We start from the raw sequence: 26,068 nt of genomic DNA, 5'->3' as shown, positions 1-26,068 counted from the left end.
TCGTACGAATTCCAATGTTGTTGACCTCTAAGACCAGAAATGGGAGGTATTGGGCTTATTGTCTTGTTTCCAGCCTGTGGTGTACCTGAGAAGGGTCAAAACCCTAAAGAAAGAAGCAGATGTCTATTTCATTCTATGATCCTAGAAGTTGCCCAGGCCATGCAATGATGCAGATGGTAAACAAATCAGAAAAAGTATTTAAGGATTAGTAATAGGGAGATAGAAAATGGGGAATGTGGGAGAACAAAGTCAGGGAGACTGGACCACAGCAAGTAGTTGCCAGGGCGACGCCACAAATTCTGTCTAACGGCATCTTTGGAGCTCAGCACCACTTTTCCCAGGCAGGGCTGTGCCCACTGGGCAGTAACCAGCTGCTGCTGAGAACACTCTGGGGCTCCTTTCTTCATGAGCAGAATTCAAATGTGTGGCACATTTCTTTGTGTATATTTAATGATGGTAAATCCACGACCTTCGGTGGGGAAAGATATCAATACTAATGAGGAGTTGAGTCTAGAGAACCAGATGTGACATCAAGCCGGCAAGAGGTCACGTAAGGTCCCCTGTGTCAGGTCCAGCGCACGGCGGGATTGTAGAGAGAGTTCTAGAGACACCCTCGAAAGAGGAGAATGCTGAGTGTTTGGATGTGTGAGCAATATTGGGAAGAGCTTCCCAAAGCTCAGGACCTTTAAGGTAAGCTTCCTTTTGGCTATATAAGTGCTGATAATTGGGGGGAAAGATACACTCATTATTTTGAACTCATGTAGTGTGGAAATAGATGCTTTATTGTACTTTTTTCCTTCCTTTGTCCAATTTGGTGTATTGTGCTCTGAAAAGACAGGCAGCAGGAAGATGTCAGAAGCGGCCAAAGGGTTTGGCACCTACTGCTGACTAAACCTGTGTGGCCTTTCATTTCCCAACACCACAGTGTGGATGCCCTCCACCAGGGGGATATGAACTTTGCTCTGAGTTTTCCTGCAAGGAGCAGAGGGCTGCCTCCAGTGATTTACATGCTTCCTCTTGTAATCTTCCACTAGTGACAGACGTTTCTGAGACAGCTTGCCAGGGCCAGGGGGCTGCTTTGTGGAAAAATCCGTCAGCCCGGAGTAGCCAGGGAGCCTCTGAGCTCCGGGAAGATTGGGGGCTTTTTCTCACCAGGGCTGAGAGGCAGAACTGTGCTGGCTTCCATGGCGCTTCTGTCAGCCCTGGCCGCCTGCCCCCTCCTCTCCCATCTGTGTGGCCTGGGAGAGGACATCTCTGGCCAGCTGGTTGTGTGAGATATATCTGGAATCAAATCTGCCACATAACTCTTTCTTTTTTTTTTTAACAGTGGCTTGACAATAGTCTCCCTTTACATACTTAGCTTAAAAGATCAAGACCGATGTACCCCAAGTCTCCCTTTGAGGTGAGAGTTCCAGTCTTGTTTTCCTTTGGGGAGAAGGATTCTTGAAGGCCTCTTTCATTAATTATTTTGTTCTCCTCCTCCAGCAACCTCACCAGCTCCCAGGATCCGGCTCTGCCACCCACAGCTTCCCCCTTGGGTAAGATCGTCACATTCCTCACCCTCAAACCTAGCCTGGGTTTCATGTGAATTGTCAAGAGAAGAACCAGCCTTTCAGGTTAACCTTGTCACTCTCCTCCCCTCTGTCCAATGCCTTGCAGCACCTAATACATCTCTGGCAACCACACAACCCCCCTTCCAAGTACCAGAGATCACTTTCTGTGAGATCCTGCCATGTCAGGAGACTTACTGCTGTCCCAACTGGGGAACAAGAAGAGTCCTCTCAAGCCCTGTGCAAAGACAGCCCAAGGAGAAGGAGCCCCATCAGAGGCCATGGGCAGGTAAAGAATGTTCAAAGAGTAACAACTAGTGCTTTGAACCTGAGGTTTTTCCCTCCTCACTATTTACTTGGATAGTCTGTTAATGGTTCCACTCTTCTATTTGGCGTGGCAAGATCTTTGAAAACACAAATACACAAACTTGTAATCACTTGTAATATTGAGTTCCCCACCCAGGGATGAAATTTTGGTTGATTCAAGTGAAAGGGTCTCATTTGTTCACTGCCAACCAAGATAGTAATAGTAGCACAAGAGAAGTAATTATGTGAAGATGGGTAGATCTTTTGGCTCACTTAGAACTTATAAGATGATGTGGCATCTGGGCTCTCTGCCCAAACCAAGCAGGGCAAAATGTGATTCTGATGAGTTCAGGGTAAGCTTTAAGTCCCTGAAAAAGGCTTCCACTTTCAGATTATCTTCTTCCTCCTCCTTGGGGGACACACACACACACACACACGCTCTCTCGCTCTCTCTCTCTCTCTCTCACACACACACACACACACACACACACACACACACTGATGCTCTTTAAGTAACAGAATTTTCATGTTAAAAAAATTGGGACTTCCCTGGCGGTCCAGTGGTTAGGACTCTGTGCTTCCACTGAAGGGGGCACGGGTTTGATCCCTGGTCTAGGAACTAAGATCCCACATGCCGCGTGGCCAAAAAAATAAATAAATAAATATAATAAATTATGGAAACTTGATCAAGGACTAAAAGTGTAATTATGTCTGTAAGATCAAATACTGTACATCCCAGTGTATACTAAGTTATTGTTTCTAGAAATCTCCTCTGTATACACACATTTTAACAAGTGTCTAAAATAATGATGATGATGATGCTAATAATAACAGTACATACATATCAGTGTGACTTATCAGTTAAGATGCTGTGGTAACAACAACTCCCAAATCACTGTGGCTTAATGTGACAAACATTTATTTGACTCTCTCTATATGTCAAATGTCGATCAAAAGAGGGATCTTGTTCATCACGCCATTCAAGACTCAGCTGATAGAGACTCCTTCTCAGTACGTATTTCCACAGCCTCTATAGAGGTGGTAAGAGAATGGGGCAAATTGTGCACTGGCTCTTACAGCTTCCATGTGGGTGTAACACAAGTCACTTCTGCTTACATGTTACTGGCCAAAGCAAGTGACATTGGTCATGTCTAATTTAAAAACAGTTGGTGAAGTGCAGACCTAACACATGCCTGGAAGAAGATGAGCCAGAATATTTTTGAGTAGACCTAATGACTAATGACATGTAGACTATGGTCAGTGGTTGAAGTTTGGGGGCAGAAATGTAATTTCCTTTGATATTATTTCATATTCGAGGCTTGAATAAATAACTTCTACAAATCATCACCATCATCAGTAACACCACATAATGACGTATTACTACTGTATGCAAGGCACTGTCATAAGTAGGCTACACGAGTAAGTCCTTTAGTCCTCACAAGCTTGAAAGATAGATAGGCACTGTTATTATCCCCTTTTTTTTCCAGTGAGGAAGCTAAGGCACAGAGAGTTTTCCCCTGCACCTACAGGAGGCAATGCTTGTAGTGTTTTTCTCATGAAAGCAATTTTTCATTGAACTTGGGAACAGATGCATCACTATAGAGTGAGGATAAAAGTTCAACGTGAAGGAAGAAATTTTCAGTTTCGGAGATCATATCCTCAATAGTTTTAAATATGGAAAAATCCATTACTGTCTCAGAAATGCCCCAGAACCTCCCTTCCCTTTTTAAAGCACGTGGAACCTTGTGGCTGGTAACCCTTTTCCTCACCTTGGGAGTCCACCTTGAGGATACTGGGTGTCATTTTCTGAGAGCAGTGCTCAAATGAGACCATCTGACCCATGTGAGGTGGATAACAATGAATCCTGAACAGGAAGATGTTGGGAAACTGGCCCAACCTTCATTTTCAGAAAGTTTTTTGACCCTTGAGCAAATTCACTCCTATAGCAACCAGCTCTTCACATCAAGGGGATATTGGGAAGAGTAGCCCTTATCAAACCACATGAAGGTTTATTGCCATCTTCTCTGGGACAATGAGTGTCTGCTCATCTTATGTTTCCATAACGATGAGAGACACTGAAGAGACTCCTAAGAAAGAAGATTTGCTCCAAGGTGTCTGGCTGTGTCCTCCTAGACACAACTATCATCAGCTTCTCTGGCTAAAAACGGAGTTTAAATTCTGCTTTATCAGGCTCTCTGACACACTGGGAAAGTTGTTTCCCTCTTCCCTCTTTCAACTTGAGAAAAAAAACAGAAAGGATTTAAATGTTCTATTTACTATAACCTTCAGGAAACTTGAAAACTCTGGGGGATTTAGAGTCATAGAAGGTCACAGAGCAGCTACACCAGTGGCTCCCTGACTTTTTGACCCCGAGATTATGCAAATTATTTTTGTTAATTCAACAGCAACATTTGAAAAATGGTACAAATCTATGGGAGAGATTGTTACTTTTCAAGTCCACAGCCAACACCACAGACCCCTTTATGTAACCATCTGGGATTCCAGAGTCCCCAGGTCAGAAGGATCTCTGATTTATACCAATTTACCCATTTTATGACTGATGAAATAGAGGCTGAGGACTTTGCTTAAGATTCTGCAGTGAATTATGAGCAAAGTAGAAATCGAAATCTGGGTCCCCTGTCCCCAGCATTCTGCCTCCACTTATTTGGGCTTGGTGTGTGCATGTACCTGGGATCAACTCTAGAAGATGCAGAAAGTATCTACTCTATGCCTCTAGAAAGCCCTTTCAGCACCCTCTGCCCCCTCCCCTTTGCCTACAGCCATTAAAAAAAAATGTTATGGAAATATAGTTGATTTACAATGTTGTTAGTTTCAGGTGTACAGCAAAGTGAGATAAAAATATATATAAGATTCTTTTCCATTATTTGTTATTATAAGATATTGAGTATCTTGTAATAGTATAGTACCTATGCTATAATAGGTACTATACAAGTACTATACTTGTAATAGTATAGTACCTATGCTATACAGTAGGTCCTTGTTGGTTATCTATTTTATATATAGTAATGTGTATATTTTAATCCCAACCTCCTAATTTATCCCTCCTCCCCTTTCCCCTTTGGTGCTATAAGTTTGCTTTCTATGTCTGTATCATCTTTTTAGATTCCACATATAAGTGATATCATATGATATTTGTCTTTGACTTACTTCACTTAGTGTGATAATCTCTAGGTCCATCCATGTTGCTGCAAATGGCATTATTTCACTCTTTTTATGGCTGAGTAATATTCCGTTGTGTGCCTATAGCCACTGAGATGTTGTCCCCAGTGTGGGATATTTCTGGGGGCCCGAAGAAAAGCATTTCTCCTCTGCTGCTGCTCCATCTTTTGCCTCTGTCCAGGGCAACATATGACATCAGGGTTCCTAAATCCAAAAGAAGAGAAAACCAGGCAAATATTCTTTTCAACAAGATGTTTCTGAGGCATTTAAGACCAATTACAAATTTAAAAATAAAAATTTTTTAATTAAAAAAAACCTTAGAGTAACTCTCAGTGAGATGTGGAGTAATACTTAATAGTTTACCAAGCCCCAGAACACATTTATGAGCCTCCTTCCTGAGGAGTAAGACGACTAGTAAAATAAGTACAGGGAAATCAGCATTTTCATGACATGCTGAGCTCAAGCCATTATTCTTCCTTTGGGCCTAAGTTGGTTGCTTAAAATGTCTTTCAGAAAGGTTATCCCCTCTTCTCACACTTTAATAAAAGGTTTGCGTAAGACTAATAGGAAGTGGAAAGTGGGTATTTCAAAATATTCAGCTTCTACTCTGAGGAACTGAGTGTGATGCATCAGATTTTAATCTATGTAACTAATAAAGGTTTAAATAGGCAGCAGAGTTAGATATTAAAAACTTAAGAGCCTGTGGGAAAAAGCATCAGTGGAGTTCTACAGATTTTAAGAGATTTGGTAAAGACTTTTAAAATCTCACAAAGCAAAAGGCATCTGTAATTCATGCTTATTTTGATTTGGAGACCAGACCTCTGAGAAGAGTCAATGATTGAAAGAAAATGTTTCCCCGTGTTAAAGGACTCAGTCATCGATTGGTTGGGCTCATTGACTTTTTCTTGGCCTGAGCCTGTTTCAGTCATGAAAGAAAAAGGTATCCAAGATGTACTGGGAATCAGCCATCAGTGCAGTTTTACAAGTAGCGCAATACACACATTCTACCACGACAGGATATACTTTGGTTGGACACCATCTTAAGTCTCTCCTCTCCAGAAGTTTCTGATTTAGTTTATGGGGAGATCTCATCTGCTGATTGTGAAATATATCTCCAACTTTACAATGGAAACCATTGGGAATGTATATTAACTTTATAGGGAATATTGCTGGAAGGCACTTGTAAAATGAGAGCCACCCCTGTATGACTACAGGAGAATTTATGGTTTTCCAATAACCAGCCTTTCGGAATTGAATAGTCTTGCCTCAGAGAAGTGACAAAGTCGAGGTGTTTTACAGGAGACTCAAAATTTATTTCCAATCCTGCTTTTGAAAAGCCATTTTCATAATTCTAAGCTGTAAGATTATCTCTCCTCAACTTCACCTTTTTATTACTGTTAAAAAACACTTTATCCCGTTAGATGCTAAATCTTAATCACAGGGTTCTACGTCTCCAGGAACCCAGAAATACACTTCTGTGGAAGTAAGACAACTCTGTAGTTCTATTGCCAGACTTTACAATGACGTTTTTCCTGAAAATTCGGCAGGAAAATAGAACAAAAGGTAGGGAAAGAAAACAGACAGGATAGAGAAGTCGGGTTTCCCCTTCTCTTTATGCCTCATTTGCCTTGTAAATAAGCCTCTATGGAAGCAGTCATAAGCGAAACTCATAGCAGGAGACATGTGCTCAAAAATTACTATTTGAATAGCTGGAATCCAAGAAATCTGGAGGCCTTTTAGACAGTACATACATTTTTAGGTAAAGGGAAATATTCAGTTTTCTAGAAAATCACCATATATCAAGGTCCATTTCTTCTTAAAGGGAAGCATCACGCTGGGGAGGAATTTCAGGAAACTTGCCTCACCTTCAAGTTGTCTCACTCCCATTTGCTAACAGGATGAAGAAGCCCAGCTCCCCCGAGTCCACTCCTAGCACCCCTCTGCACCCATCCCCTAGGGGTGTCTCCTTTGAGTGTGGAAGAGGAAACATTTTTCTAGAAGCTACATGATTGGCTTTCCCTCCTCCCTTCCTCTTTCCCTGACTCTCCTCCTTCCATCCTTCCACAGATATGTAGTGAGCCCCACAGTTGAGCCTGGCATTGCCTTATGTGGGGATACAATAGTGAACAAGATGCAGTCTTCCAAAAGCTCACAGTTAGGTTTCCAGACAAGAAAACCAGCCCTTCCACTTAGTGTGAGAAGTACTAACCTGGACAGATACTTAGGAGCGACTAACCCCCAGAAGTCTGCACCGTTGCTTTGCTTTCTACCCTGAAATTCCATACAGAAACTTGTTTTAGCTCTTGTCTCTTTTTCTTTCCCATGAAAGCAGCACATATTGTTTTAACTTACGTCTCTTGTTAAATAAGGTTAACGTCTTTGTGTTTTGCCCCAAATTATATTGAAAAACATAGATATTGTTTAATGAAAATGAAGGACTGCAATAAAGAGTACATATACTTGAGAAAACATCTGCAAATTTAAAAACTGACTGCAAAAACTTTAAAATTCTTTTGTTAGGTTTGCTGAACAACTCACTAAATGGTTGCTTTTACCATCCACTTTAAAAAGATACATTTTTTTCCCCATAGCCTTAACAACAGTCATCTGAGTGGTTACCTTTTCAATATTGCTTTTAAAATGCCTTTTCAGCTCTGACGGGTCATAACCACTCCCCTGGCTTCCTTCCCCACAAGCGAGCTCTGGCCCCATACCAGTGATTTGAGTCCTCTCCTCAGCTGGCTGCAGCTCAGTTTTTAACTTAAGCTCGCTCTTTTCCTGAGTGGATCACATTATGCTTGGAGTTATAGATGATTCAAAGAATGTTAGTAGAGGTTCCCTAGTCTGGAGTTTTTGAGAAAGGGCAAAGATACAAGAAAAGTAACAATCCAGAGATAATGTGCCCTTTGGTACAGTGATAGAGAAGATATCACTGATTGATCACCACTTAGAGGATTCGGTAATAATACATGCCATGGCAGTGGAAGTGGGGGAGCTGTGAGCTGCAGTGATCTAATCCGGGATGGTGTCTTAGTCGGCTGGGGTTGCCATAACGAAATGCCACAGACTAGGTGACTTAAGCAACAGAAATTTATTTTCTCACAGTTCTGGAGGCTAGAAGTCCAAATTAAGGTGCTACCAGGTCTGGTTTCTTGAGGCCTCACTCCTTGGCTCAAAGATGGCCGCTTTCTCTCTGTGTCCTTACAAGGTCTCTCCTCCATGCAAGCAGGCCTCTTCATGTCCTAATCTCCTCTTCTTATAAGAATGCCATTCGGATTGGATTAGGGCCCACACTAACAGCCTCATTTTAATTTAATTATCACTTTAAAGGCCCATCTCCAAACACAGTCACATTCTGAGTGAGTTACCAGGGGTTAGGGCTTCATGCATAAGAACTTGGAGGACATAATTCAGTCCGAAACAGGTGGCTTTTTGGAGAAGGGTGACAGTAAACTAGCTCTGTATGAAATGGCATAGGGATGTGATGGGTTGAAAGGTGGGGGAAACATTCAACTGACAGAGACAAACTAGGGCACACACTGGGTTTCTTCCCATCCTGAACAAGCTTCAAGACTGACAGACTTTCTTCCTCTTCAGGAGACAGGAGCACATCATTCTTGGCAGGACAGGCGCTAACCAACCTTGACTGGGGGAGCGACTGTAAGTTTATATTTAAGTGACTCTCTTCTTTGTTTTTGTGGAGCCAGGCAGAATACTAACAAGCTGTGAAAGCATTACTGGAGTAAGGCACAGGGACGGAGGCTGCACTCTGCCACAAACACCGGTGGGAGTACATTTTGATAATCGAGGCCTCCCTAACCATTAAGGAGGCATTAGAAATGGTTGCATACCGCTAGGCCTTTTGGTTGATCTTCATGGATTTTAATAATTTATTTGAACTTCCTGCTCTCTTCTTCTATTTTTCTGCTAAATTTTTAGTTGGTTTTCTGTTTTCTGATTTTTGTTGAATCTTTCTTTATTGGCCAGATTGCATATCACATTGCGCTCTCCATTTTCAATAAATCTCAATTTAGTAGGACTTCCACGATCCAGGCATTGTTTTGGATATTATGAGGCTGTCTATTGGAGCTTGTTTTTTTTTTGGTTTTTTTTTTTTTAGTTTTCTTAAAACTTACTGTAACAACAACAAAAGCCTTCTCCCCTTTCTTCTCCTTTTTTTCCCCCATTTGAATGCAAATGGAATCCATTTATCTAGGAAACTCTTATTTCACAATCTGCAATTTGGAGCCTGCGCTGGAGCACAATGCTCTTTTTCTCTGCAGAAAAGTTTACTTTATTTCTTCTCAATTCAGGGATTGATACAACCATCAGTTCTATTCAGATTATGGAAATCCAGCAAATAATAGATCGTCGGTATTGCAGTAGAAGCCTCCAGTGCGGGTGGGTAAGCCTCCCCATTATCCCCTGATTGTTTCTGGAATTTACTCAGGGCTCTGGGTTTTTGAGACTGGAATGAAAGCTAATGCTACCCGGTAAAACCGATGTGTGCTTACATTGCTCCTTAAGTGAAAACACATTTGTTGCATGGTGGAAGAGGGAATCATAAAATGGTTGGTATTAGCAAATGTCAATAAACCACGGCTCCAAAGATTGCAGTCTCCTGGTTTAATGGGTAAGTCCAAAGCTAAAAGCTTAGGGGGCAGCTCTGTGGCTGACTCTCTGAGGCCACATACCATAGGCACAGAGCTGTTAGTTAATTTTATAGAAAAGAAAGACATTATTACTGATGGCTCCAAGTTATGAGTGAGCTGACATTTGTATATTTTAATAACAAGGGATATCATTATTTTAATTGCTGAAAAATATAGCTTATCCTAACCTTTTCAGTTAAGAGAAAAAAATCTGGGTACTGCAAAAGTTATCAGCAATGTTCATCTCTAGTGTATCGCCTGCATCAAGGTAACAATGCATCTAGACGCATAGAGGTCAAGCATAGAAGCTTCAGCAAACACAATATGCAAGTTGTAGGCATTAAGAATAAGGAGTTATTTTTCTTTATTTGATCAGTATTTACTGGTTTAGTTAAACCTGCTAATATTTAAGCCTGCTAGGTTAAAGGCAAGGCTGTATATTTTGAATTGGTGTCACAAATCCTACGGATTCTCAGCCTTATTTCTTTTTCAGCCTAATGTACCTTAGGCTTCAGGCTGATGGTCCTGACTTTTGAAAATAACCTGTATGGTGTTTTATGATTTGTTTATGACCTTTACATTCATTATGTCATTGAATTCTCACAAAATCACATGAGGTTGGTATTACCCCCATTTTGCTGTTACAAAACTTGAGGCTCAGTGAGCTTGAAAAAGTCAAGAGACAGAAATAATTGGTTTGGTAGAATGACGTAATGAAGAGTGAGATGATTTGGGTTCAAATTCCAGCACTTTGACAAGATGTTTATTCTCCTTGCGTACCTGTTTCTCATCTGTAAGATGAGGATACTTACTAACTAAGGAGTTGGGTGCCTGGAAAGCACACAGATGTTGGGAGGCACATAGTAGGAAAAGAATTCTATTTACCCAAGCTTCCTCCAGTAGGACAAAGCCCTCCCGATCCCAGTTCAGATCTATTGCTTTTATTTTTGCTTTCTTATTTTTAACAGCCCAGTTTAATATTCATTAACGGAAATTTTAAATGATTGGCTCTTTCCCCCATTTATCTGGTTTTAAGTTATTTCTCCATATAATTCAAGGGATGGCCAGTCATAAGAACTTGTATTAGATACAATAAGCCTTTTTTTTTTTTTTTTTTTTTTTTTTTTGGCGGTACGCGGGCCTCTCACTGTCGTGGCCTCTCCCGTTGCAGAGCACAGGCTCCGGATGCGCAGGCTCAGCGGCCATGGCTCACGGGCCCAGCCGCTCCGCGGCATGTGGGATCTTCCCGGACCGGGGCACGAACCCGCGTCCCCTGCATCGGCAGGCGGACTCCCAACCACTGCGCCACCAGGGAAGCCCACAATAAGCCTTTTTGCTAGGGTTTTCATTACAGTAGGAATCAGTGGAACTCCCCCCTTTCCCTAAGCATCCCTCGTCAAGGGCGGGAGGAATGTCTGTATAAGCATTTCTGTCTTGCAGTTTTCTCCACTACTAAATGGTAATTAGGACTATAATAATTTTAGTTGATTCCAGTTCTGAAAGTACATGATATTTCCTGCTAATGTTGCCTAAAAGGGAGTGGTTTACTGTAAAAAAGCTGGTATTTATTATTTCCAATTTTCTTTCCAGAGGGATTGTTAGTTTGAGGACTTTGCCTCATTTGTCTTCTGAAATCTGTATCTCCTTAAGGGGAACTGAAGTCATTTCCTATTTGTTTAGTTTTGTGCATATGGTCTGGGATTTGACTTTCTGTCATTTCTTCTGTGTATTTTAACAAACCATAAATCTTTGTGGTATATTTCATATATAGTAAGATCCGAAAGAGATCACTTTGAAATTTAAACTTGATTTTCTGTATCTGTTACGTATTATAGAATATTTCACAGTTTACATAGTATACAAAAAGTAGAAAAAACCCTTTTGAACCCTTTCCTGAGTATTTTGATTTGTGTTTTTTTTTCCATAATTAGGTCTGGAAATTACAATTACCATATTCCTGTTAATAAGTACACACCTACCAATGTCAAATTCTCTCTGGAAATCAAGTAAGTGCATAGCTGTAAAAGACAATTCTGTTTTTATCATTATTTGAATAACAATACTGAATTTCCTTCACAATTTGATCAATAAGTTAGGAGGTGGAAAGTTATCAGTTAAAGAATAATGGTTGGGTTGAGAGTTAGGCCAGCTTGAGGGAGGGGTTTTCAAAATGAAGGTTGGGGCCTTCCAGGCTCCCTCCAGTGGAATGGAAAGGCTCTGTGCTGTATACTCATACCTACAAAGTGACAATGACCCTGGGTTTGATGCTCTCAGACTGCCCCTGGCTGTGTCCCTTTGAATTGGGGTGGGAACTAGAGTAATAGTGTGGCCCTGGCCCCCTGGATGTGGGGGGCTGCACATTTTTGTGAGCTTCTGGGAGCAATGCTAATGCAGACACCACCCCCTTCCCCCAAGGGAGTTGAAAAAAAGAAGTCAGAGTTTGGAGGTGGGCAGACCAGTGTTCAGATTTTGTCTCTGTCACTTACTAATTCAGTAATCTTGGGGAAACCAGTCATCCTCTCTGAGCTACTGTTTATTCATTTGTAAGACGTGTTTGACATTATACCATAACAAGGAGAGCTGCTGTGAGAATCACAGATAATAGTGAAATTAATAACTACCATTTGCTGAGCACAGACTATATGCCAGACACTCTACACTTTACTACTGGGTCATATAATCCTCTCAACAATCCGCTGAGGTTGGCATTTTTTTTTCTGGTTTATATTTTTCAGATGGGAACAGTTTAGAGAGGTCAAAAAGCCTGTCCCAAAACTCATAGCGAGTAAGTGGTGGAGCTGGGCTTCAAATCAGCCCTTCCTTTTAGCCATCACTTTCCTGCCTCCCCAGTGACATGAGATATTTAAGAACATTGCCCCTTCCTGGCACATAGCAGGCACTTCATATTATGACTGCCTTTCCTCCAAAAATCACAAAACTCTAATCTATTTTATCAGCTATTTAAAATAATTATGGTACTTTAAGACTTTGCAGAAATTATGCAGTGAGATACCATGCAGATAGATGGTGTTTATTTTGTGTCTCTTGATGTCAGTTTCTCCTTTGTCCCTTCCACATTTCCTCTCTTCTCCCTTTCCTCTGTCCTCCCCACTTTCCCTCTGTTTCCCCAGCTCTGTTACTCTTCCTCCATCAGTCCCTCCCCCCTCCCCACCCCATCTCTTCCTCTGTTTCACTCAGACTTCATACTCCTTCTCTCATCCACTTTGCTTCTACAATGAGCTAATGACACACGCCAACTGCTTGCCTTGGAAAGGTTTGTTTCAAGCAGCTAAAATTCCATGACTTAGAACCCACCATATTTACAGGCAGAGCAAAAGCTAAATGTACTATTCTCTAGCACTCTCTAAGCAACCTGGAATATCGTTTCCTCATTCGTTCCTAGCTTCGATGGAGGGAAATAAGTGAAGTGGTATATCCCCTGAAGTGGCAGATGGTCATCTTGAACCACTAAATCAGGCTTTCTATTTTTTTTTAATATAAATTTACTTATTTATTTTTTGGCTGTGTTGGGTCTTTGTAGCTGCTTGTGGGCTTTCTCTAGTTGCAGTGAGCGGGGGCTACTCTTCGTTTTGGTGTGTGGGCTTCTCATTGCAGTGGCTTCTCTTGTTGCAGAGCACGATCTCTAGGCGTGTGGGCTTCAGCAGTTGTGGCGCACAGGCTTAGTTGCTCTGCGGCATGTGGGATCTTCCCGGACCAGGGCTCGAACCCGTGTCCCCTGCATTGGCAGGCGGATTCTTAACCACTGCGCCACAAGGGAAGCCCCTAAATCAGGCTTTTTAGATTAAGAACCACTTTTTTCTAACATGGGTGATCTTAAAATAACACATATACTCAACCGAGATTGTAGGTTGTCCCACTTGTGCAAAAATATTGTTTCCAAAGACAGATGGATCTCATCTTGATGATGATTCTTGGGCCAGCCTCCAGAGAAGAACCATTCTTTCTGACAGGTCTTCCACCCTGATACTTGAAGGGCTTATAATTCCTAACGGGGCTCACCTGCACATCCCTACCTGTGTTGTTTGCCTCTCTGATTCAAACAATACCTACTCAGAGCAGGAGTCTGCAGAATCTGAAATCCTGGAAACTTCAGATGGAAGCAAATTCAGCTGCCAGTGAAAAGAGAAGGAATACATCCAAAAATTATTTAAAAATCTAGGAAGATAAGAAGTTCTGATGTTGAGGTGATTTAAGTCATGAGATTAGGTTTTAGAGACTGTCATATGTTATCTCAGTTTTAGTTTTAGTTAGTTCCAGGCTACTATAACAAGAACCCCATAGACTGGGTGGCTTAAACCACATTCATTCCTCACAGTTCTGGAGATTGGGAAGTCCAATATCAAGGCACTAGCAGATTCGGTGTCTGGTGAGAGTCCACTTCCTGGTTGATAGGTAGCCGTCTTCTCTGTATGTCCTCACACGGCAGAAGGGATGAGAGACCTGGGCTCCTTTTTATGAGGTCACTATTTCCACTCATGAGGGCTCCACCGTCATGACCTAGTCAACTTTCTAAAGGCTCTACCTCCTAACACCATCACATTAGAGGTTAAGATTTAAACATACGAATTTTGGAGAGGACACAAACATTCAGTCCATAACAGTAGTCATCTGAGATTGAGTTTCTGTTATAATGAGATGTGAACTAGTATATTGGCATCCGTGAGCTTTGTGTAATAACATGCCTATTTGGAACTTTGAATGGATTTCCAAGGTATGTTCCCATTAGTCCCTCTTCTTATCAAGATGTAGCCTAGTGGGAGCTGGTAACTTCTTTTCCATTTGCCTTTTCTTTTCTTTGTCTCTTGAAGCACAACAGAGCCATTGATAGTCTTCCAGTGCAAGTTCACCCTTGGAAGTATGTGTTTCCATAGTAAAAGGGAAGCCAAAGGCATGCAAAGCCACCAAGAAGTCTCCCAGGAGATGACACAGGTAACGTTTTCCAGCTCCTCGGCATTCTGTCCCCATTCTAGAAGTGTGTCTACAGTTTTGGCACAGCCTCTGTTCTTCACTGAGAGAGATGCCATGAGCCACAGGCCAATGTTTCCCTTTGCTGACTCTGATCACAGAGCTTTGTTCAGCATCTTCTGTGCATCCTTCAGAAGCTGCAGACTTTTCCAGCAACACCATCAAAAGCTGTTGTCACAAATACCTCTCCTACAGCAGTCAAGGGAATGCTTTTTCAGCCTATGTTCTTTCCAACTGAGTGTAAAATACAGTTATTAAATGGATCTCTCTTTCATTCATTATTTAGGGATATCAGCACATTTGGAGCCTCCCTGCAGCCCCGTTCTTTGACAGCGCATACCATTTCCGGGTAGCTGCGCCGGTAAGCTCTCTTTTTTTCTTTTCAGTGAGAAAGAAATGGGCCATTAGATAAATAAATAGATAAATAAACTTTAGCTACAATTAATTCTTACATTAATCATTCTCTCTTTTCTTTTCCCCCTTGTTCTGACAGGATTTAGCTGACTGTTCAACGGATCCTTATTTTGCTGGGATATTCTTTACAGACTACTTCTTTTACTTCTATCGACACTGTGTCTAATTTATTCAAGTTTGTTTGGGGACTTTACCAAAGAAAAATACTCAAATACAGTTAACGGAAACTTACAACCTCTTGCAACTTCTTTCTTCTCTTTGTAAAACATTCACATTTATTGCCAAAGGGCTTTTTCCAGGCTTTGGCTTCCAACAGTTTTGAGACATTAATGAGGAGAATAAAGTGTTTGCTGGAACTTGAGATAATGTGGTGTTTGATTTTGCCATGACTATGAGGAAAGCGTTTCCTGGAGTAAACAGCACTGTTGGATTTGAAAATACTGCGTCTGTTACTAAGGAAGCTGTGAAGTCAAAATGGGTAGGTTTAACTTTACTTTGTCTTAATGTATCTCAATGCTTTTGAGAAAAACAAAAAGGCCTATTTCAGCCATGTCAACTTGGACCCACTAAACACAGACTCTTGAGAATTTGTGATAACCAAATGTGTGTTGGGGGAGGGGTGGGTGGTGTCTGATGCTGAGCTCACATTTAGGCAAACTATTGCTATGTGTAGGTATGTGTGTGTGCACACGCATGCACACTACATACACTAGCGTAGAGAATGTAGCTTGCTAATAAATTGGGCTTAAGAAAAATAATTGCAGTTCTACTTTGTAAGGTTTGATGGATGCTAACTTTCTGTATCCTCTTGGGAAGCACTAGCTTGTGACAAGTCCTTTAAGGTAACCCAGACAGCCTAGGCTCAGATAGTTGCATTTGATCTTCCAGTTGTCATTGATTTGTTTTGTTGTTCTTCCTCTACTTATAAGGGGTTCTCTTACAGAGCATTAAGACCCATTTCCATTGTTTATAGCTGAATTAGCTTTGGATATTTCTACCTGGTTTATGGGTAGATTTGTATGCCCTTCCCAACTTAGAAGAGCCGGAAATCCTCTAGCTGGAGTGTTATCAACTATATCTTTTATTTTCTGTATTCTGATGTTTTGACGTCTTGAGGTCTTGCTGACCCTCATGGAACACCACCTCCCAGGGTTAGCCAGTTCCTAGAGATAGTAAACAACTTGCCCACCTGCGATTTTTCAAATACAAACCAGCAAATCTGGAGCTCACACTCCAACCACCTCCTTTATCAAGTTCTCATAATGGGGGCCACTATCCACCTGCCCTAATCACTCCAGGGCCATGTACCAGACAACTAGGGACAGCCCCTATAGCCCAGCGCCTGCTACGATTACTCAACTAGCCAGTCCCAAGCCTGTTTCCCCTGCCTCACCTGTTCCTTCCGTGGGAACCACAAAAAAGGCTTTTACCCAAGGTTGCTTCCTCTCCCCCTGCCTCCTGACTGACCCTGCTGCTTCCCAGTGTGGTCCCCCAAGGCATGGCATGTCTCCTCCTCTTGGGAACTGTAACAAACTACCTTTTCAATGGTGATCATCTTCTGATCTGTTGACCTTCCTACCTTAAAATTTTCATTAATACACTATATTTTAGGACATGGCGATTCAAGCCACTCTAGCTCTAGCTTCAGGTAGCAGGGCTGCTGAATGGCTTATCTTACTGTTGGCATGTGTGATACTGTAATTTACAATAAGAAATGTATATTTGATTTTGTCCCCAGTTCCTGGCACAGAGCTCCTAAAACCTTTGGAATTCCCTAAGTGCTGAGAGAGATAAATTCCCTAAGTGTCTTTTGTTTTGTCAGTGAGGTGACATTTGGATGGCACAAAAGGATGGGGCTGGTTGCCAGGACAACCAATCATATGATTAGAGGGTTTGAACTTCCAGTCCCACCCGTGATTTCTGGGGAGGGACAAGGAGCTGGAGGTTGATTTCATCAATTAATCAATCATAATTAATCAATCATAATTTAATTAATCATGCCTATATAATGAATCCAGAGTTCAGAGAGCTTATGGATTGGTGAACACGTGGAGATTTGGGAAGACTGGCAGCCTTGGAGAGGGCATGGATGTTCTTCACCCTTTCTCTGCCCCTAACCCTGTGTACCTCTTCCATCTGGCTGTTCCTGAGTTATATTCTTTTATAATAAACACAGAATCTAGTAAGTAAAATGTTTCTCTGAGTTCTGTGAGCCACTTTAGCAAATTAATCAAACCCAAAGCAGGAGATGGGGTCAACTCTAATCTATAGCTGGTAGGTCAGAAGCAAACATGATAACCTGGGCTTGCAACTGGCATCTTAAGTGGGCAGGAGGGGGGGGGTGGGGGTGGGGCGTCCTGTAGGACTGAGCCCTCGGCCGGTGGAATCTGCAGCTGTGCCCCGAGAGACAGTACGAGAACCGAGCTGAGTTGCTGGACACCTCACTAGTGTCTGAGAATGGTCTGGTGCTGTGCGGGTGAGACTCCTCCATACAGTGGAATTGGGTCCCAGAACCGTGTTTAGCCTATGAGTCAAGTAGGATGAGGCGGATGGATATTTTTTCGCCCATGACAGTGGTAATCAGTAGGAATAAGTCCCCATTTGCTTATTTTCAAATGGGATTAAACACGTGCCACATGGATGGAAATTACAAGAGCTATTAAGAAAAGACACGTTCCTTACTGACACAAAAGGCATTTCGAAATAACTTAGGGACACAAAGGTAGTTTAACCCAGTAGGACCTGAGATTTTGGAGCCAAACAGTCCTTGCCTTGGTCCTGAATCCAGACTTTGTGTATCCTTGAGTGAGTTACTTAACTTCTCTAAGCCTCAATTTCCTCATTTATAGAAGAGGATAGTGAGTATCTGCAATAGATAGGATTAAATGAGATAAAATACGTAAAGCTCAGATAGGCTCTAAATAAATATAAGCTGTTATTGTTATACAGAACAGAATAGTTATAAAGATTACAGTGGGATAATAAAGGGACTGAGTAACTGAACACTCACACACAGAGGCATTCCATCAACTGTAAAAACCAAACTGCAGATAGAGCATATGCATGTGTATTACATAATTAATTAGACTCTTCTGCTGTTAAATACTAGTCAGTAGCCAAGTTACAGGAGTTCCTTTCGGCACATAAATCCCATGTTCTTATTCACTCACATATGTTCAGGATAATATGGGGGTTTCAGATATCTAGTTGAGTAATGTTGCCTATAAGGAGATTTCTGTAAAATGAATAGTTTCCCCACTAATCCATAAAAAACTGAAAGTCTTTTCCCCACAGAAAACTTATTACAGGAGATGTGTTGAAAGACTTCAGAACGAAAGGATTTAAGATAGTGAACAGACCTGTGGCAATCTGTGGCTTCTTGGAATCAGTTAGGACTAGAATAGACTTTGCTGCAAGTTTCTTTTTGTATTTACAGCACTTCTCCAGTTGTTAGACGTCCACTGTGGACCGGGCTGCTTCAGGCCAAAAAATTTTTCCTTGTGCCAGAGAATTTTCTGAATTTCTACTGGAGTATTCCCAAATTCACAGGATTAAAATGTCTATAAGAGTATTCCTCTCAAAAGCCCATAACTCCAGTCTAATCATGAGCAGAACATCAGACCAATCCCAGACAAGAGGCATTCTACAAAATACCTGGCCAGCACTACTCAAAATTCTGGAGGTTACCAAAAACAAAGGAAGTCTGGGAAATGGTCACAGCCAAGAGGAGCTTTTTTATGTTTTTTAAAAATTTTGGCTGTGCCGCGTGGCTTGCGGGATCTTAGTTCCTGGACCAGGGATTGAACCTGGGCCCACAGCAGTGAAAGTGCAGAGTCCTAACCACTGGACCGCCAAGGAATTCCCAAGAGGAGCTTAAAAAGACATGGTAACTAAATGTGGTGTTCTAGAGGGCACCCTGGAACCAAAAAAGGAGATTAGATACAAACTAAGCAATTTGAATAAAGTGTGGACTTAATAATAATGTACAGTATCAATATTGGTTCATTTTCTGTGACAGATATACCATACTAACGTTAAGATGTTAATAATGGGGGAAACTAGCTGTGGGGTTTATGGGAACTCTGTGTACCAGCTTCATAATTTTTCAAAATAAATCTAAATTTGTTCTAAAATAAAAAAATTATTTAAAAAAAGTAAGAAATGAAGTCCATAACAGCTGGGCTGAAATATCACATGCTGCCACAAGGTGTCATTTGTGATAACATGACTTCAATTCTGCGCATTAATTTAATTAGCTTCCAAATACCATAAAGAATACTATATGATATAAAATATAAATACTATAAAATATACAATAACACATAACAAGTAAGATTACAACGATTTTTCTTGAGTTCTAATATAGGAACTCAAGCTCTGTCAGATTTTTTTTTTAAACTACCACACCATAAAAATTCACTTAAAACAATTAGCATGTATGGGTTCAGACCTCCAGCATTTAAAACTAGAAACATTTTGTAGAGCTCTTAACCTACCTCTTCTTCCATTTTCATTTTTATTTATTTTTCCTACACAATTTTTCAATTTCAACTTTAGTCGCAGATTCCCAACAACACGTTATTTGAGTCGTGAAACTAAAGATCCTCAAGAGGAGAGCAACAAAGGAATTCTGTTGGCAGTTTACAAACCTCCTCTTACTGGATTCTCACAAGAACCTTGTGATGTTGGGAATGAGGGGAGTTACTCACAGTTCCCCACTCTACAGATAAGGAGACTGAGGCAGAAATAGGTTAAGCAAGGATAAGAGGTGAGCCAGATTTTCTGGTGTTAAATTAATCCACTTCCACTATATACATATCTTATTCAGCGTGGGCTGTCATACAAAATTGAAGCTTGGGTGGCTTAAACAACAGGAATTTATTTCTCACTGTTCTGGAGACTGGAAAGTCTAAGATCAAGCTGCCAGCAGGCTCAGTGTCTGGAAAGGGCTGTATTCTTGAGCTGAGACAGCCACCTTCTCACTGTGTCCTCACATGATCTGTCCTTAATGCATGCATAAGTAGGGAGGGAGAGAGAGAGAGAGAAATCAAGTTCTTTGGTCTCTCTTTTTACAAGGGCATTAATTCCATCATGAGGGCCCTATCTTCATGACCTTGTCTAAACCTAATTACCTTCCCCAAATCAGATCTCCAGATACCATCACATTGGGGATTAGACTTCAACATAAAACTGAGCAGAAGGGCTTCCCTGGTGGCGCAGGGGACATGGGTTTGTGCCCCAGTCTGGGAAGATCCCGTACCACAAAAAACAAAAAACAAACAAACCGAGCAGAACGCCGAAGGGGCCTTTCCAGGAACAGACCACCCCCTTAGCCCTCACCTCTTGTTTATAGAAAAGCTTTAGCCTCCTAGGCCTTCTCCGAGTTCCAAAGAGCAAATTTAATCAGAGAAGTGAGAAAATGAAGAAACAAAGGAAAACAGTCAAGCAGACAAAAATAATAGTTTAGCCATAAAACAAAGTCAAGGACCTTTAGTTTCTCCTCAAGGGCTATTGATAATATCCTGAGCCATATTCTTGAATTGCTTTGCAGATACTAAAACCCCCATCAGGGGGAAGAAGTTAATTGCACGCTGACCACCAGCACGTAAACCCCAGACTGGTTGGAACTAGAAGGTTGATGGTTGAGATTCCCGAAATATCACCCTGTTACCTCATCATCAACCAATCAGAGAATTGCGCACAAGCCGATCAAGCACCCTGCAACCCTCTCCCTCACACTGTCTTTAAACACCCTTCTCTAAAAATTCATTGGGGAGTTTGGATCTTTGAGCATAAGTTGCCCAATTCTCCTTGATTGGAGATAAACCCTGCAATAAATGCTGTACTTTCCTTCACCACAACTGTTGTCAGTAGATTGGCTTTGCTTCAACGTCAGGTGAATGGACCCAAGTTTGGTTCAGTAACAAGCATATGAATTCAACAGTGAGACAATTCAGTCAATATCATTCCATCACTCTACCCTTTGGAAATTTTTTCCTTTCTTCACAACTCTTTGAAGTTTGCAAAAGACCACCAACACAGATAATGACCCACCAAAAAGGCACTAACATGTTAATGGCTCTGGTAAGTGATACACTTACCAGGCCCTGTGAGCTGATAGGATTTATTAGAGTCCATTTAGTCATAATACAGAATAGAGGGCAGAGGGACAGACATGAGGGGAATCTCCTGTCACCAGCCACTAAGTTACATCTATTTATATTGCACCAGGGCTTAACAGCTCACTTAAGAATGCTAAATATCAACCTCACTCTGAGGAACACTTTAGGAAAAACTTCACTTGGCAAAGCTAAAAGTGTTTTGGTTTTCATTTCTTCAAGGACATATGTGATTGATTTTTGTGTCTTATACTAAAGAGCCAGTTGAGCTCTTAAGAAGCATCCAAGGATTTAAAATCTAGTGCATTTTTGATGAGTGGTTTTTTAAAGCTTGCAGAAGCACAGCTTCAGAAACCTCCAGTTTACCAACAGTGTTCCATATACAGCTCCCTCTTTTCTTGGCTGGATTCTGTGAATGGAGAAGGTCTTTGTCAATTCTTAGGATGTATTATTGGAGGAAGGGATGGATGCCAAAGATCACAATCTCAATCCTTCAATTTCTTCATGGCCCCACACAAATATAAACAAGATCACATTTTAGAAAGACTCTTGATAACGTGTCTTTGCCAGAGTTGAATTCTCAAGCCATTTTTAGCTGCATCAGTCTGACCTCCTGTTGAAATGCAGAATAACTGAGAAAAGAACTAGACTCAGAGCCAGGAAACTTGGTCCTGGTCCTGGCTCAGTAACTCGCCATTGGTGTCATCTTGGATACTTTACTTCACTTCCCCAGTTGCAAAATTGGATCCATAATAGTCCTGCCTACACTAAGGATTACTGTGGACCCTACGTGAGATATTTATGTAAAACCTCTTTGTAAAGTGGAAAGTGTACAAGTACAAGAATCATTAACGATGGTCCCTGGGAAGACATTATTTTGAAAGAGTAAGTTACAAGTTAGAAATTCTCACTTCCTTTAATGAGCTTCAGTCCATCGTACTTAGAGTAAGTTACTTACATTTCCATCCACCATCTTCTTCAACTGGAAAACATGTAGCGCACAACAGATGCTCAATCAACATTTGTTAAATGAAAGGTGAGTAAATAGAAACATTGCCTCTCATTCACCAGGGAGTATGGCAAGATGACATACTGAAACAGATTTGAATTCCTCCCACTCTTTCATCGTGATATTTTTTGCTATTATTTGGAATAACAGAGTGTTATTATTTTCTTCTCCCAGCACATCTAAAACATCCGCAAATGACTTGCAATAGAAACTAGAAAGTCAAATGGTCTATTGTCTGTTAGAGGATTCCAGACCCTAATAGTCCATTATGGCTTATTATTCATCATTTATATTTATACTTCTGCATTTTATTCTGTACAGCACAACTATGTAAGTTTCTAAATTAATTGCATATTAATTGTAAAGTCTTTAATGAGTGTTTCATACTGTATCCAAACACTGAATGAATTATGACAGTAATTAAACTGCTGTAGTCTTCCCCTGAAGTGAGTTGTAAGATCTCAAGCGTCTCATCCTATACAATTATGGAAAAACATTTCCTTTTAGTGTAGGTATTCTTGGCTCTTAGGAGCAGTCTCTGGAATTATCTACCGTAGAGAAGCTACTCAAGATTATGTTAAGAAGAAAAAGGTTCTTAGTCACTTCACGGAGGGCCATTTACCTCTAAGAAAACACTCCACTATAGATGATCTTCTACATATTCAACCCCCGAGCTCTGTAACAGTTTGCTCATTTTCACTCTCACTCTCTCACTCACTTTAACATCTGTCGAGGACTTTCTATTGCCAGACTCTGAGTACAGTGCTGAGGCACAAGAGAAGCCTGGCATCCTTCCTGACCTTTCTGAGGCATCCACTATCTGGTGGACTAGCCAGACAGCCATCACACAATATGAAAAGCACTGTAACTGTGACATTGACATTGTGCTGTAAGAGTACAGGGAAGGGGTGATACATCCTGCCTCTCAGGTAAATGAGAAAGTGGATTTAAGGGAGGAAAAGGAGAGGCTTCAAGCAGGAAGAGATATCTGACCTATTTGGATTTAAAAGGATGATAAGTATCGTGTGTGTGTGTGTGTGTGTGTGTGTGTGTGTGTGCGTGTGTGTGTGTGTGTGTGTGTGTGTGTGTGTGTGTGTGTGTGTTTAAACAGAGCAATGGAAAAAGGTAGCAGTTACATAGGAATCAATTTTTTCTACGAAAGAAGCTGCTTTTAAATGCACCAGGAACTGCGAAGTGAATAATTAACGCCTCCACCCACCTGAGCCAGCTCTTCTGCTAGCTTTGCTTACGGGAGAGCCACTCCTCTTTCTGAAAGACACCCCTTCTCTTCTTCGGCTCCAAGAGCTGGTCATCTGTCCCAGAAGATTCAAGGAAACTGTGGGAAAGGCAAAACAAGTTGGGTGGGGCACGGGATGACTCAGGGAACTGGCGATGAGACTTTGGATGAGGAGGAAGGAGGCTGAGCCTCAGGACAGGGACTGACTCATCCACAGGTACCGCTTGCGCTCTCTCTGTGGTAGAGGCATGATAAACATTTGTGCAGTGGGCAAGGGCCAGCCGTATGTAACAAATGCCCAAGTCTTTTGGTCACTCTGCCCATTTTAAAATAAAGCGGTTTTCCTTCCTAAAGAAAGCTTACTTCTCATTTTTAAGTCTCAGGTGCTCATGCTCATGGTATCTCCTGGAATGCCTTCCTCCTTATTTTGGTTGTAGCACCCACTGATTTTCTTTTTGCAATTACCTTGCCCAGCTTTCAGTCCCTGTGAATCAGGTGAGGTTGACACCATTCCCTCACTCGAGAGAAGAACCCAAGCCTGAGCAAAGAAAATATTGCATTCCCTTGGCAACCGTGACTGGTTTAGTGGTAAGCATGTGACCCAAATCAGGCCCATCGGAACCATCCCTGGGAGTCTGACTGGAACTCTAAGCAAAGAGGTATTCTCCATGGGAGTTGTTAAGCTGGTAGGAGTAAGCCCGGAGCCGCTGGGGCCTCCCAGCATCATGGTGGATTGCTCGCCTGAGAATGAAGCTAACACAAAGGAAAGTGGAGCTGAGATAGGAGGACAGATTTCCAAGCCTGATATCTGCTCCCCTTCCCTCTGCCCCCTTCCATGGATGTAGCACTTAGGTGGTCTAACACACTTCCACTTTGCTTTAGTAGATTAAATTTGGATTCTGCCACATAGCCAAAAGAATTGTGATGAATCTCAGCCCTAATCAAGATGACTCCAGATCCTGATACCTTATTTATGAGTGTGTTGGTCACTTTCAGGGTTTAGAAGGTGGTACCTGGAGCTGCTCTTGCCTGGAAGGCCAGGCTGCCTATCCATTCCTCCTTTCCCTAATGGCTGCTATGTCCTAGGTGACAATCAAAGACAAAATTAATCTCATATTTGTATGGTGCTTTCCATGTTACAATCTTACAATTATTTCTCTCCTTTTTTTTGCAAGCAACAAAAACTTAAAGGAGCTAAACTAAAACTATACCAGTGGGTTTATTGTATTAGAATATAGAAGAATTACACACCAAATGTAGGAAGTAAATTTGAGCTGAGCTTTATGGGGACTAGAGAGTTACTAGAAGTTTCTCCCACCATCTCTCCTCTTTTGGGAAACACACAGCATCTTGCCTGTTTCTCTCTGAAAGGCCGCTTCATTCTTTTTTCTACAGGCCAGCTTCTCTGTCCACTCATTTGCTTGCACCCATTAGAGCTACTCCTAAATATAATCTCAGGCCCCAAGTCTCCATCAACTTCCAACTTGGCTCTCCAGGGCTAAATGACTCAGTCTCTCAAATTTCAAATTCCTGTGAAAGAGACTCTGACTGGTCCAGCCTGGCTCAGCTGTCCACTGGCATCTAATCAGCTGAGGCCAGGTAAGAGGGTCGTGTGGCATGTAGGGCTGCCCCTTTTAGGCTGGAGGTAGTGGTGGATAGATTCTCTAAGTAGGGAATGTGGAAGGGAAGGAAATTATATCTTCAGTTAAACCTCTTTGTCTCATTTGATCCCCATATTTCTGACAGATAGAAATGATTCTCATCCCCCATTTAACGTAACTATGGATCCTGAAGAATGCACTGTTATCCATTAATGAAGAAGTGAGCATGAATGAGAATTCTATTAGGAAAAGTTCAACAGAAAACACAGTTGGAGAATGGTGGACCCTGTGCTCCTGGCATCCATGTAGCTTATCAGCCGCTGCGGCGGTTTTGGCAGTAGTTGAGGTGGCTGAAAATCTGATTTTTTTCTTCAAGTGACAGTATTATAGTACTATCATTTTTCATACGATGCATTTTATTTATTATTTTATTATCATTTTTTAATTGTGCTAAAATTGGCATATAATATTTTACTGCAGATCAGCAATGCCAATCTGTCCGGAGGAGAAGAGAGAATCAAAAATAAAATCGAATCTGACAAAAAACTTTATAAGTTTGAGTAGTAAATGCTGCCAACGGAATAGTTGTATTTTGTATTATTTTAACAAAATAATAGTATTTTGTTAAAAGTTCCCCATTTGGGCCTTCTGTGAGCACGGATGGCTGAATCTCGGATTTATAGCTCATTCTTCCACAAACTTGGACTATCCTGTCCTTTGTTTCCCATATCCCACCAGTCTTGGGCTGGGGAGAGGGAAGCAAAAAGTTCATTGTATTTCTTTGTCTCTGATGTGACCTGCTGTGCAGGACTCACCCCACACCCCCAATCTCACCCCTCTTAAATTCAATCTTAAATAGTTCTCAGAGTCCCTGAGGGTATGCCATTCATGCAAAGTGGTCATCCTTAGTTGTGATGTGACAGCTGCCATTCTCCTTTTCTCTTTTGTGGTACCTTGGTGAGTTATCTTGGTCACTACCACTGCCAAATTTAATGGCTCGCCTACTGATACCAC

General features: G+C 41.5%; 2 protein-coding genes across 4 annotated transcripts in view; one reads left to right on the top strand and one right to left on the bottom strand.

The window, feature by feature from the left end:
- The window catches only part of MYRFL (myelin regulatory factor like), a 119,043-nt gene extending 103,353 nt beyond the window's left edge, over positions 1-15,690 (top strand). The window contains exons 18-26 of the mRNA XM_073789228.1: positions 1,328-1,402; positions 1,486-1,538; positions 1,660-1,839; positions 8,634-8,696; positions 9,350-9,437; positions 11,620-11,694; positions 14,518-14,638; positions 14,961-15,035; positions 15,168-15,690. Coding sequence (XP_073645329.1) covers positions 1,328-1,402; positions 1,486-1,538; positions 1,660-1,839; positions 8,634-8,696; positions 9,350-9,437; positions 11,620-11,694; positions 14,518-14,638; positions 14,961-15,035; positions 15,168-15,254 — 817 coding nt within the window. The 3' untranslated portion in view covers positions 15,255-15,690. The remainder of the gene's footprint in view (positions 1-1,327; positions 1,403-1,485; positions 1,539-1,659; positions 1,840-8,633; positions 8,697-9,349; positions 9,438-11,619; positions 11,695-14,517; positions 14,639-14,960; positions 15,036-15,167) is intronic.
- LOC141275931 (uncharacterized) overlaps positions 1-26,068 on the bottom strand; it is a 247,128-nt gene that overhangs the window by 30,011 nt on the left and 191,049 nt on the right. For 2 of the 3 annotated variants that reach the window (XR_012324616.1, XR_012324620.1), the window contains 2 exons: positions 23,436-23,552; positions 5,025-5,240 (listed from right to left, as the gene is read on the bottom strand). The gene's annotated coding sequence lies outside the window, so the exon portion shown is untranslated. Of the gene's footprint in view, positions 1-2,542; positions 5,241-23,435; positions 23,553-26,068 lie in introns of those variants that run through there. The other variant, XR_012324615.1, reaches the window with a different exon arrangement.

This window comes from Tursiops truncatus, chromosome 11, assembly GCF_011762595.2.
Source record: "Tursiops truncatus isolate mTurTru1 chromosome 11, mTurTru1.mat.Y, whole genome shotgun sequence".
Classification (NCBI taxonomy): domain Eukaryota; kingdom Metazoa; phylum Chordata; class Mammalia; order Artiodactyla; family Delphinidae; genus Tursiops; species Tursiops truncatus.
Note: the sequence above shows the minus strand (reverse complement) of the source record. Positions and strands in the feature narration are given on the sequence as shown.